Source organism: Chamaea fasciata, unplaced genomic scaffold, assembly GCF_029207755.1.
Source record: "Chamaea fasciata isolate MVZ Bird 193981 ecotype frontalis unplaced genomic scaffold, bChaFas1.0.hap1 SCAF_2, whole genome shotgun sequence".
NCBI lineage: Eukaryota > Metazoa > Chordata > Aves > Passeriformes > Sylviidae > Chamaea > Chamaea fasciata.
The window spans coordinates 6493293-6507147 of record NW_027094087.1 but is presented as its reverse complement, the minus strand read 5'-3'; the positions used below and the strand labels follow the sequence as shown (position 1 = coordinate 6507147).

The 13855-nt window shown below is 38.8% G+C and overlaps 1 protein-coding gene across 1 annotated transcript in view; it reads right to left on the bottom strand.

Annotated features, from left to right (window-relative positions):
• The window catches only part of LOC136303118 (roundabout homolog 2-like), a 343499-nt gene that overhangs the window by 285982 nt on the left and 43662 nt on the right, over positions 1 to 13855 (bottom strand). Inside the window, exon 2 of the mRNA XM_066206760.1 lies at positions 13023 to 13349. Coding sequence (XP_066062857.1) covers positions 13023 to 13349 — 327 coding nt within the window. The remainder of the gene's footprint in view (positions 1 to 13022; positions 13350 to 13855) is intronic.

The window sequence follows — 13855 nt, the reverse complement described above, 5'->3', positions numbered from 1 at the left end:
ACCTCCAGCTGGGCTTGCCCCTGGACTGGCCCCCATACCATAATCCCCCTTATCTTAGATAGGCTGCCAGATAACAGTAATGAGAATTGCTGTGTAACAGGGATGAAATTCATAGCTCTCTAAAAAGATACCTGCTGCTTTGATACAAATTTGGCAGTTTTAGACTTCAAAAATCACTGCATATTTTCTGTCTTAGAAGTGTCCAGTAGCACTAAAGCCAAAGCTTCTTTCCTTCTGAAAAAGAACTTTTATTTCTGGAAATGCTCCAAGAAAAGACAAGTATCAGTGCACTGCAGCCTTGGAATTCACTGTGTTTGCCACTGGCCCTAGAACACTCTTCAGTAGTTTTTGTAATAAGTGTGTTTTTCACCAAAAGAGATGATGCCCTTCTAATTCCTGTGACTTCTGTCCTATCAATCTGGAGCACAACACTGCCAGCTCCTAGACCCATGATCACACAGGTAGCCGAGCATGTTACTGCTCAGGCAAATGTGTTATGAATTCTCAGATGATGAACTATGGTAAGGCTGGATGTCAGAGGTGATGAAACTGATAATCCATCAGTAATTTTCTAACCACCCCAACATCTCTGACCCATTGAACTAAATAAATGTATTTAATCACTGACTAGTCAACTGATCAGAAGGTGCCACAGGGTGAAATGAGTGTCTTGACAAAGGGAAGACAGGCACTACCTAAACCACTGTCACAACAAGCATATCTCATCTCAGCCACTTTCCAACAGGCACAGATTCGACCTTAAACCGTACAATAGAATAAAATTTTTGTTTACAACAAAATAGTAAACTGATCTCGTAAGATTATCCTTAAGAAAATAATTCTGGCAACACGTTCCAGACTCTTTTTCTTGTAAACAGATTAGGTTAAAACCACAAAAAAAACCCAACCCTCCAATCACTTCTGATGAATCATAGCCCAAATAACAAAATACAAACAAAGGATGCTGCTCCCATGGAAGGTTTTTCAGCTCCTTTCTGGATGATGTGCTCTGCGCCTCTGGTCTGACTGCTGCCAGCTTCATGACTAAGAAGAATGGCAGGTCAAATCTCACACCCTTCACAGAAGTCTTAAGCAAACTTTTCTTGGCACGTAAAAACCTGATTGCATAGAAAGTGGTACTTTCCCCAGGTGTTCCTATGGCAAAACGACATGCCTGCCCAGCACTGGGTTATTAATGCCTCATTCTCCTGATGTTCTGTGTTGGCAGCCATGACAGAAGGCTTTGAACTTGTTTATTCACACTTGTTTAATCCTGTCTCCACACAGCACATCGCAGCCTGTGGGGCTTGGAAGATGGATGAGTGAAACCAAGGCCACAAGGGGGTCAGGGTCAGGGTTGTCACTGAATCTCAATAACTCCATCACTCACTGTAGCAGGCACTTCAGAGGTCACCTCAACCGAGGAGTTTGGGATAGATGTGGAAAAACAGCTGGCACAAGCATACACAGAATTCCCTGCAGTGGATGCTACACATGGAAACAAGTATAAATCCTTACTTTCACTGTGCCTTGAGCTGGGTTTATTCTACTTAGTTGTAAAAAGAAAAAGAAGAAAGGAAAAAGTTTCTTTAAAAATAGCTGGAAGGTATCGAGCATCAGGCACAGGCAAAAGAAAGAACCACTTAAAATCAGACAGTAAATATGACAGTTTAATATTTGTGCTCTAACTAAGGGAATGGAGCAAAAAGAGCACACGAAATTGCAGACTGGCTCTAGCACACAGTGACAGTGGAGGGCAACACATTTCATCCCACTCTTATTGTGCACACCATGTGCCTGACAAAGAAGCTCCTTTGAAGCAAAAGACAGCACAGATGACACAAACTCCTACTCTGTCCATTACACAGGAATTTTAACGTGCATCAATGATAAATCCTAATTTTAAAAAGCTTTATGTATAGAATGTATACGTGTTTCATTTACATACATATTTCATGCATATATATACACAGATATATTTTATATATAAAATATATATATATAAAACATATGATTGTTAAATAGCTCAGGTTCTAAACAATATTAACAATATACAGTATAATTTGAGAGTTTTTATCCCCATAACTTTAGCAAATAATTATGCTGTTCATAACTATATTGCACCCTAGATCCTGTTGGTTCACCTGTTCTGTTTGTCACTGGCAGGAACTTGATCACACACTGATACAAAACTGTTCCTTTTTTACAGCTATAAACTTGTGCTTTCTATGTCCACTTCATAATAAACCACTCTGCACAAGTGAAATTATTTCCAAAAGAGATGGAAATTAGTATTATTAGCTATCTTTAAGCACATGTGCAGCACTGGAATTAAAAGCATAAATTCGATCCAATCAAGTTCTCATTTGTTCAGAATGCAGGTGTATAATGAGAAAAGTGACATATAAACTTAGATCTGCACATATGCACACAGTGTATTTATGATAGCCAGTCGAAATATTTTGATGAACAGGAAAATTAGCAGGTAAATTATATAAAGAACAAAGACAAGCTTTTATTCCAGAAAGAGAAAACAAGTCCTTACAATCTGACCAAGCTATTTGAGAAGAAAATCTAGATAAAAAAGAAAACCAAGAAGAGGGCTCTGCTCCAGTCTCACCAAAAAATGTAAAAGCGTAGGCTTCAGTGTAGACATCACAGACTAATGGCACTGGAAGGGAAAGAAGTAATTCTACAATAATTTGAAGATCCAATCTTTATGACTTACTTTCTTTTCTTGGAGGGAGGGCAGTGGGATGGTAGTGATTAAGATTTTGATTTTTATTTTTTTCAGATGGTTGGTTTGCTTTTTGAAACATTTTTGTAAGATATCAATTTCTTAAAGACAGAGGAAACCTTTTTGTTAAGATTGCTGCAACTTCTTTCCCTATGGCTCATTTTCTGAAAAGTTTATTTATATTAAGTGCTCCCAAGGGGGAGGATTTGAGCAAGGGAGTTGTATTTCCACTATTTTCAAGAAGACTAATACAATCTAAGTTTATATAACACATAAAAATCTATTAAGAAGTCCAAAATTTGCAGTAACTGATACATTCAGGATCAGATGCTGCCCAAATGGGAACATTATCTTAATAAAAGCATGAAGAAAGTCACCTGGCTTTTCATAGTAGGCACAGGAAGGCAAATAAAATGAAGAAAATCCCTCATATTTTTAAGATATCACACTACCAATCAAAATATTTGGCTTCTGCCTGTGGTTCTGCAGTCAACGTGATACATGGCTTCAAACAGGTGGCTCTGAATCTCCAAGAAAACATGACTGATGTTCAGCACTGCCACCACTGACTTCCAGACAGGCACCTGCAGGAGAGGAACTGACAAGTCTGAAGCAGGTAATTAAGTTGCTTCTGCAGTACAATAAGAATTGTTTGTATGCTGAGGGAGGGACTAGGGGCTCTAAGGTACAAATCTTTGGCATCCAGAGTGGCTTCAGCCACTTTTCGCAGCTGAATCCCGACTGCAGGCTACTTAACTCCTCCTCCAACAATCTGAATAAACAATAAGAATTAGACTACTTGAGGAAAATGTGACTTCTAGTTGCTGATTCTAAGTTTGAAACATAAAAGATATATACATAAATGTAAAATACATAAAAATGAGAAGATACAGTTAGAAACAACGTAAGTAGAACACAAAAGCAAATACGTTCTGAAAATTAATTCAAGTAAATTTTTTTTGTCATTTACTTTTTAGTAAATAAGATGCTTTGCTAAAAAGAAAAACCCATTCTGACAATCATGGAAAAGCTTTAACTTTCCAGTTTGCTTCAACACCCCAAATTAACATCCAGACTGTGCTTTCCTATAGGCTTTGTTATCAACTTAATTTTAAAACATTCTAAATACTCTGTACTTCAAGAAAAAAGCAAGGTGCACAAAAACAAAGGAAACTTGACTCCGTGCAAGCATTTTTTACATAAAGACAATTCTTTCAGTAAAGATAACACACATTTCAGTGGCTAAGGTGACAGTGTTTCACCCAGATGCTTTTAACTACTCCAGGTTTTTCACTCGCTGTGCCTTTTTTGGATTCTAGCCAAGAAAAACAATTGTACTTGTCCAGAATCCATGAGGGGAATGAGCCATTTAAAGTGCTTAAACTTCAAACATGTGAGCTTAAACACCTCGTGTGCTCTCTAAATCAGTTGGTTTTTACTATTCAAGACGGACTATTGTTCTAGATGGAACAACAGGTGAGACCCAGTGGGTCATAATGCCACTGCTTCCCTTGTGAAATAAAAGACATGATACAAAACTACCTCAACAGTGCTGCTCTGGAGAAAACACAGGAATTCTCATATTCTAAACACACCCAACGTTCCATTTGGCATTCATCACTGCTAAAATATAAACTGATTGTCCTGTTATCTGTCAGCTTTATGGGACTATAACAGTCAGCAGATGGAGAATTTTTGTATACGTTATGACCTGAAAAACAATTCCAAGCTTAGCCAGTGTAATTTCTTTTGCAAGATTGTTGCTCAATTTATCCCCTTAAACTGAGGATATTTTTCCTCAGGTTCTCATGTATGGTTTGTTTTGAGATTATAACAGAAAGAAACTACTTCCTTCCCACAAGCAAGGCTTATACGGCTCAGCCTTGCTGGGTTGGTGATCTCTTCACAGGCTGACAGAAATTTGTTTCCTCCCCATTTATTTCATCAAATGATTTTGCATACAAAGTGAGCAACAGGCAGGTTTGAGCCTGATCAGCAGAAGAAAAGTCCTTCAGCAAGATGCAGGTGTTTTAATGAACTGCCAATTTTGAACGCCAAGGCCAAGATCTATTTTGGCATACAAGATTAGGCAATGAACCCAGCAGGACCCGACAGGAGAATCATTAGGTGGGAAGAATGGGATGACACTGAAAATTAGTATAGGAGACACTAATTGAAGTGGAATAATAGCAAATGCCAGGCCATATTTTTTCAAACCCATCACAAGGAAGTTTATGGCAAAGTAGAGTTCATCTGTCACAAATTACAGAGGAGGAGAAAGATCTGTGTCTGATTAGTACAGAATGACTATGAGCTACAAAATGCTTCTAAAAAGCTAAACGTGACTGATAGAACAGGGAACAGTGAAGATTGTTAGTAACATTAGTTCATCATGCACAGCATGCAAGTCTCAAAATATTACATGCAATCTATCCACTCATGTCTCAGAAAACATATGAAACTAGAACAGGTGATGAATGACTACTAGGATCAAGCAAATATTTTCCAGGAAAACTCATGAGTTTTTCTTGTTTAACCTAGCAATAACTGAGATGAGAAGTGACACCACAGTGGTCTATAAATACAATGGAGAGAAAACAGCTACAGAAAAATCAGATCATAGAATCACAGAATAGTTTGAGTAGAAATGAATCCATCTAATCCAACCCCCCCTGCAACAAGCAGGGACATCTTCAACTAGACCAGGTTGCTCAGAGCACCATCCAACCTGACCCTGAATGTTTCCAGGGATGGGGCATCCATCACCTCTCTGAGCAGCCTGTTCCAGGGTTTTACCACCTCCACAGCAAAAAAACTTCTTCCTTATATCTACTCTTGATCGACCCTCCTGCAGTATAAAACCATGACCCATTGTCCTAATGCAACAGGCACTGCTAAAATCTCTTTCTCCATCTTGCTTATAAGTCCCTTTTAAGCACGAAAGGCTGCTGTAAGATGTCCCCAGAGCCTTCTCTTACCCAGGCTGAACAATCCTAATTTTCCCAACCTTTCTTCATAGGAGAGGTGCTCCAAAATCACAAGAACTAGCACAAATCAAGCACAGCTATGTTTGCACTCGAAAAACGAAAATTATTTTTCTCACCATTAGAACGTGTAAGTTCGAAGACAGGCTTTCAACAGAAATGGAAAGGAGTGAGCTTGGGCGTGAAGGGGGAGGCAATCAAACTGCTTTTCAGAGTGCAGCTTGAAATGTTTCTGAAAGGAATCACAAAGTACAGCTGTGTAGAATACAGGAACTCAGCGATCCAGGACTTCCAGTTCCTTACAACTCTACATCCCTTTGTACCCTGGCAAACAGCAGAAAGTGACAGTGTACGCCTCCCTTCTCCATCAAAATGAAGCCATTTCCCGAGTATCAGTACACATTCACATCACTGCCACTTGAAAAATTCGAGCTAGAAAAGTGGAAACAAAACCACCGCTTCAGTTCCCACACAAATTCCACATATTAGAAACTTATGTGAAGTATAAAATCCGTGGGAACTTTTGAAGTAGCACCAAAGCCATGATTAAATTTTAGTCCTCTAAGTGCAAGAGAAGCTCATGTCTGAACAAAAACAGGGGGGAAAAAAAAAAAAAAGAAGAAAGTTAAGGGTTTGGAGTCTTCAAAAATAGAGTGATTATCAGAGTAAAAATCTATATCCATATAGAGACAGATAGAGACAAAGATGTGTATATGTAAAACATCCACCAATCTCATCCCGATAATTACTATTAATTACCACAGTAATGAACCTTGTTAGAATTGAGATCATGAAAAATTCGCAAAGGCATACTCTGAGCATTGCTTCAAATGAGTACTTCTTTAAGCCTTCCACTGCAGAACAATACAACATGAATGAAGCATATGGCAATAGCTAATATTTCAATTAACATTCAAATAGTGCTTATTGGCTCCTGAGCAAAGAGAACAGAGCTGTAAAAATTCAGTGTTATCTTGTTCTCCTTCATTTCCCATATGAACTAAAAATCAGAGAAACGTCAACCAAAACAAAACAAAAAAAAAAAAAACAACAACAAAAAAAAAAAAATCAGTACATGATGATGTGCCCACTACAGATCAATCAGGAGCTGATTTCTTTCAAGGTTTCTGTGAAGTCATCAGCTGCTCCTTAGCTGTCAACATTTTAGCAGGTAGATGATTCAGAGTGATGTAAACAGCACATTTGATTTTAAAAATAAAATCAAATCAAAGTTAAGGGGAAGAATGAAGCTGATAAAAATCAAGTAAGGAATGCGCAAGAAATTATTAGAAGCAGAATCAAATCAACTGTAAATACATCCTAAAAATGTAGTACAAAGTTCTTTCCTTAGGTGGGGAAAAAGGTTAAGTCCTGGGCAGAAGAATTCAAGGGATAAATAAGATAACCTACAAAAAGCTTCTCTAATCATTTCTGCCTGTGAAAACTATTTCTACTGTGGGGATGATACCAGACTGTGTGAACACACAGTGCATAAGAGCACATTGCAGAGACTTATTAACCTGTTCTCAAGTATTAATTCACATAGTGGAAACATCTTCCAGCTGTTAAGCAAATTTTTCACATATAACCGAGTTTAAGTGGTCACAACAAACACTCTTTTGGCACCTGAGCCTGTTTGTTTTGTGTGAGCAACTGTATCCATCTTTCTTCAGTATTCATTGTGCTGTGAATGTCTACCAAAAAAAAAAATATTATAAGAAGACCACAGCATTAAAAGAACAAGAAAAAAGAGGAAAAAAAACCCCACAGAGCCTGGAGAAACCTACAGGCATTGTACAGCTTGATGTTATGAGTGATAGAATTTTAAATATTTTTGGATTTGCTTAAAATGTAAGGAGTCCTTAGCTCTTCTAGCCTTGGAACATTTAAATCTGCACAGCCAGGTGGAGTTCAAAGTGTAATAAATGAAGATGTAACAATGTGATGACTTGTCTAGGTTATCCTGACAAAGAGCACCTCTCTCATAAAAATTCTAGTTCATTCTAGCTACTGGTACAAAAATCACACCCTCTCAAATATGTAGGTTTCTTTTCTCAGATGAATTCAGAAGAAATAAAAACACTCAACTAAAAGCTAGATTAATCAAGTAAATAATCAGAACTTTTTTTTTTTCTCTCAAAAGGAAACTTTGCAATGAGGTATCAAGTCAGGTCTTGATTGATCCGATGTGTCTTTACTCATCTTTAGCAACCTCTAATTTCTAATAGTGCCTAAGAATTACTGCCCCATACAGAAATGCCATTTTATGTAATGTTTTCAAACAATGATGTTCCCACTGGCTTCATACTAATCCACAGAAAAGTCAACAGAAATTGCTTATTGCAAGCTTCAAAAGTACAGAGATTTAAGGTGTTCACACCATCGTACGAAATCTGCCTTTTTCTCCAGATTACCTAATCAGATACAATTTTATTCGTTCTCTTCTGCAAGGGGAATTTAATTTTCCTTAAGCATGCCCTGATAATAGCCATGATTTGTTAAATTTCTTCTCAGAGAGAAAGCATGATGAGAAAAAGCATGATGCTTTTCAGTGTCCTGATATTGCTCATAGACCAGACCACAGTCGCCAGCATTCCAATTTCTACAATAATTATTCTGTCGTGATGAGAGCAGAAGAGTGTCAACTCAAACAGAAAGCCATTCATACTCTGTTTAGAAGGATGAGGGTGAGAGAGATGTAAGTAACAGGACATGCTCTCCACATGTGAAAGTAACCTCAAAGTAAATCAGACTAAAATTACCAGTAACAAAATTAATAACGTGTTACAATCATACATTAAACAGAAACTAGATGGAAAAAATCATCCACCCATTTTACAGTCACATACTCCGTGCTCTTCTTTCACTCTGAATATCTCATAGGAAATTATTAACTCCATTATTATGAACACATTGCAGCCTTTTGCACATGCTCCAGCAAATAGCCATTAGCATTATGATGCAAAGGTGATTGCATAGCATATATTTTATATCCCTCAGCCTTTATTCACTGAACATTTCAATCTAACTGGTTTATTTGTAAAATTACTCCCTCCCATGTTTAAGATCCGGCTTACACTTGCTTTGCAGAACACCTATGACTTCACAGTAAACTCAGTGTACTACTATAACCTCTCTTGTTACAGATAAAAACATAATTTAGTATTGAATCTAACACAAACAGGATCATTATGTTTAGAGAGTGTTCCAAAGCCTGCTATCCAAGCAATCTGTGGCATATAAATAATGCAAGATCTCTTCTTTCTCCAAATGACTTCAGCTCAGGCAGAGACTCAGAAAGATGGAAGCCCAAATTTATACTGCCATTACAAAATTCAATCTATTTCTGGTTCTCCCATTGAATTATGACTCAGAGGCTTCCACTATTTTCTGCACCCACCCACATGCTCCCAGTCTTTGCCAACCCATGCAGAAAAGAATCCTATTTGTGAATATTCCTGAGCTTTATTATTATTATTACTATTATACTAAAATGGCAGCAAATCCCAACTAATCTGGAAAGCTTCATGGTTTTTTTTAAAGGAAGTAAGGTAGAAAATGGGTCTTATTTCCCCTCCCCCCGACCTCTGAACCACAACCTCCTCACCACTAAAGCGTTCAACACCTCATTTAATCTCTCCTCGCTGCACTGGCACAGCTCTGCAAAAAGGAAAAGGGAAAAAAAATAATCTGGGGACTTCATCAATTTTTCATGAATTTTCATTTAGGCCAAAGCCCCCTGTAACAGTGGTCGATAGATCAAGCTGCTGTCACATATTTAACACCTGGAGCTCCAGCTGCTCTCCCCAGGGGCTGCCGCTGACTCCGGCTGGATCAGAGGCAGCGTGGGGAGCCCTCGCTCTCCTTCCCCTGCTCCCAGCTGAAATCCTAGCTACACTTACTGCTGCAAATGTGTTTCCTGATATTCCCGCTGGAAAACTCCACCGTGGAGCTTCGATCGCCTCAACTGGTGCACTGCTAAAAATAAAAAAAATGTGCTTTTATTTTAAGACTTCTGGCATTTGAATACGAAAGCAGTTTTGGGAAAGATCAAACTATTTCAAGCCTGTTTCCCTTTCTAAATTCTCCCAAGAAAATCTGAACATCAACATACATCTAACAACGCCAACCCTCGTTCAATTTCAATATAAAAATTCTAATGAACAAAATCAAAAGGCAGATGTTTTACTCTTTTAAACACAATTCTTCATAGAGGTTTTAAGGCTGGAACATCTGCTTTTAATGATTAAACCATAAAAAAACACTACATGAGAATTTGCCACGTACAATTTGAAAGACTTGTTTGACTGGTAGCATTAGGATTATTTTTTTTCTTTCTGGGGAAGCTCCTACGGAAGAATCAGCAACTTGAAAAAACTCACTTCAAAAAACAAAAAAAACCAAGGGGCAAAATGACTGTGTTCAAAATGGTTTGAGCCGCTCTGTGTCCCAGCTGAATTTAACTTCTGTCTTTACACATAAACATGGATGTATCAGAAGACCTTCAATCCCACTGCTCTTGTGGCAGGTACCCATGGAGGGGGTAAAAAAAAAAAGGAAATAAAAGAAAATGAATTATAATTAACATTGTTTATCACATTAATGCATAAGCACAAACACATCTAACATATATACAAACCAAATAAATATTTCTTCATAAATCACTCAAAAGTTGCAAGAGCACATTATTAGCAACTGCCAATTTAATAAGCAAAGTAAAACAATTACAGTTTCTTACTCTAAAACCGCACACTCAAGCATTTTAAACCTGTGAAAACCAGCAGTTTGTCCCTCACGGCACTATCTGAGGCCACCTACAGTCAGATAATAATCCTGAACCCTGTTGTCAGCAAAGGACAACCGTCCTTTTTCTGGTGATGAAAAGAGCTTGGCTGGGTGTGGAAAGAAGGGTTTTCAACGCCATGACAGAGAGCACGAGTCAGACCAGATCGACCTACGTGTGGCCCCGCGGACAGGGCTGCAGCATCCAGGCAACTCAACAGTTTTCCGGCAGGAGCTGAAGAAAGGTGAATGGGCACTCACTGCTGACAGCAGCCTGTCACCAGCAACTCATTTCCCAAGTGTGCAAATGGGCTGACACAGACCTGCCCATCTTCTTCAGCCCAGAAATGCTGACAGTAGAAAAACAAGCAAGAGACTCCAACTGCTTCCAACTGAAAGTCACTTGAAAACCTGATTTATGACCAAAAGTTATCTCAAACCCAAGCAAAAACTGTTTGCTATAATCTTCCAAAGGATGTCTTTGATACACACCAAGCACTGCCATGTGCTTTTTAAAATCACAGCAGAATCTCTAAAATTAAGTAAACAAGCAACGTGCGTATTATATTTTTTTCTTTGATGGAAACCTTTCTGTAATTGCAGCCATGGTACTGCTTAAGGAAAGATAAAGCACTGCTGAAGTGAAATAGGAGAGTCTGCTTTAGGCTGCTAAACCCTTTAATTGGGGGATTCAGGCAGTTAAATTTCAAAGCCTTCAAAACAGTAAAAGCACAACGTTATCGCGAAAACTTTGGCCACGATTTGGGATCTCAGTTCCACATTCACGTTGCTCCTGCCCTAAAATACCTGACAAAGGAGAACAGATTTATTATTTTTAAAGTTTTCTACTATCTCGCATAAGATTCATGCCTGACCTGCCACCAGCTACAGTGGTTAAACAAACTCCAGAGGCTGGAGAATGGTGTCACAGGAGTCTCCTTGCAGGCAATATAGTAGGGTCAGTGAAAACTGACAAGATACAGAGCACATTTAAACTTCAAAATAATCAGTCACTTCAGTTTGATGACTCAAGGTACAACTGAACAATCGGATTCCACGAGCTTCAACAGGAGATCCTGAATCTCAACAGGATTAGAATAAAGTTTTCCAGCGTTTACGTCTCTCTCTTAGGATTTCTCAACAGTTAAAACACATGTACAAGGACACAAGTAATCCAGTAAATTTATCTAGTAATACTCACCCAGATTTCATCATTCCTTAAATTGGTTTCTCCTCAACTCCCAAATACCAACCAAAATTGAAAAACTTTGTGATGCATTTATTGGCACATTTTCTTCTGCTTTGATAGTGTGCCAAAACTGATTTTATTTTTTGTTTGACACAGTTTTGAATCTAGGTTACAACAGGTGAAATGTAGTGAACGAGTCTGTTCTACTTGGCTTATTCTGCCATTTCAGTATTTTTAAAATGGCATTTGCTGCAATTTCTGAGAAAACAGAAGCCTCAAGATCACACCATATTAGCTACGAAAGTCTGAAGACTGCATTTGGAACAAAAATCTTGCTTCTGTGCTTCCCCCCTTTAAACATACCATCTACTGTGGACTTAAATCCATTCTTTATCAACTAAGCAATATAAATTTGTTCTAAAGATCTACTTCAAAAACATTTTAGGGAAACTACTGTCAGATGAAGAGCTGTGGAGGAAAACCTCAAGCCCAGCAAGAAGAGAGCACTCATAAATCTATTAAAATACAATTCTGTGCCAAGATGCACATTCTGAATAAAAAGATCAGTGTTGATTCAACCCATATAACTGAGCAGCAAAAAACCATGTGCAACTGATTATATTTTATGTCTGATGAGCTTGTTTGCTGTGAATAAAATGAATGTATCTGCTAACTCTACCAGAAGCAGACTACTCATGCCAGGTGGGTTCTGAAACAGCCCTTTTGACTTCTCTGTTAAGACAAAGAGAATCGATAAAGACCAAGACTGCTCTGGATGATATGAGAAATGGCCAACAATTTCACTTGCCATTCACATAATGAATGAGGTCTGGGTCAAATTTATGATCGAGCAGCATATATATTGAGGTTTTCAGCAGTACAGGACATGAGTCACCAAGATGCTGTCTGCTTCTGTTGAGGTAACAGATGATGAGATAAAGAGAAACAGACAGTGCACCTTAGATTAAATGACAGGTATTTTTCCACATTAGTTCCAGTATAACCAACTCTAGACATCATTTAAAAATTAGATTATTCTTCAGAGGAAGATTATCCTTTGTCCATGTTTGTGCCAATCATGATCATACCCCGGCTAGAACCTCATTTCAGTATAAATCACTTATTCTGTACCGCCACTGCTGCTGACCAAACACATGTGAAAATGCCTTGACTAATCGCAACAGCTAATGACAAAATGCTGCACCTTGTTACACTGCAATCCCCATTTGTTAACTCCCAGGATGCTGGCTGGCTGTGCTCAAGTGTCAGGAGACAGCGTAAAAGCTGCCAAGAAGTTTTAAAGAACACTGAACAAATCGAAACCACTCACATGCCACTTCCAGAGATGCGTTGCGACTGACAGCCTCTCCCAGGTAGTTCCTTGCCACGCACACGTAGCTTCCCTCGTCGGGTTTACTCCTGCGCCCGTGCACGATGCGCAGGAAAAATAAAGATCCGCTGGGCAGCAGCATCCGGTGGGAGCGCGGGTCGTCCTTGTCCGTCTCCACCCGCTCGCCATCCTTGTACCACTCGATGGTGGGGGTGGGCCTCCCCTCTGCCTTGCAGTTTAGAGTGGTTGGCTCTCCCTTGGATACGATCACATCGGAAGGGTGCTCAACGATCCGTGGTGGAAAGTCCTCTTGGCGGAGACGGGATCCTAAAGGAAAAGACAGAGGGAAGAGAGAACGATTCATTCATGCTTCAGGCATCACAAAGAGCTCTTGCAAGTTACTCCGTTAATGTCACGAAAACTTGAGAAAAAAAAAGTTTTTGATAGTGTGCCAAAACTATTTTTTGGAAAAAAAAAATAACATATACAACACCTGAAATTGCTTTTTCTGATATCAGAGACTGTATCAGACACTCCCCTACCTAAAAACCTGAGATGGACTAACAGACATAACCCTCTATAGTGTTATCACCCCATACCAGACTGTGCTCAGAGGGGGACTCCTTACACATACATGTATGACAATCTATTTCATTTTTCCCAATAATCTTCCTACGTACATTTACTTCTAGATCACTGTGTGCCCCCATATTCCCCTCATGCTTTCTCATCCTTTCACCTCCAGATTCAATAGGAGGACATTCAAGACCACAGTACCTTATCATCCCATTAGTTAACAGTTTTTTGCAGTCTAACATGTATGCTTTAATATC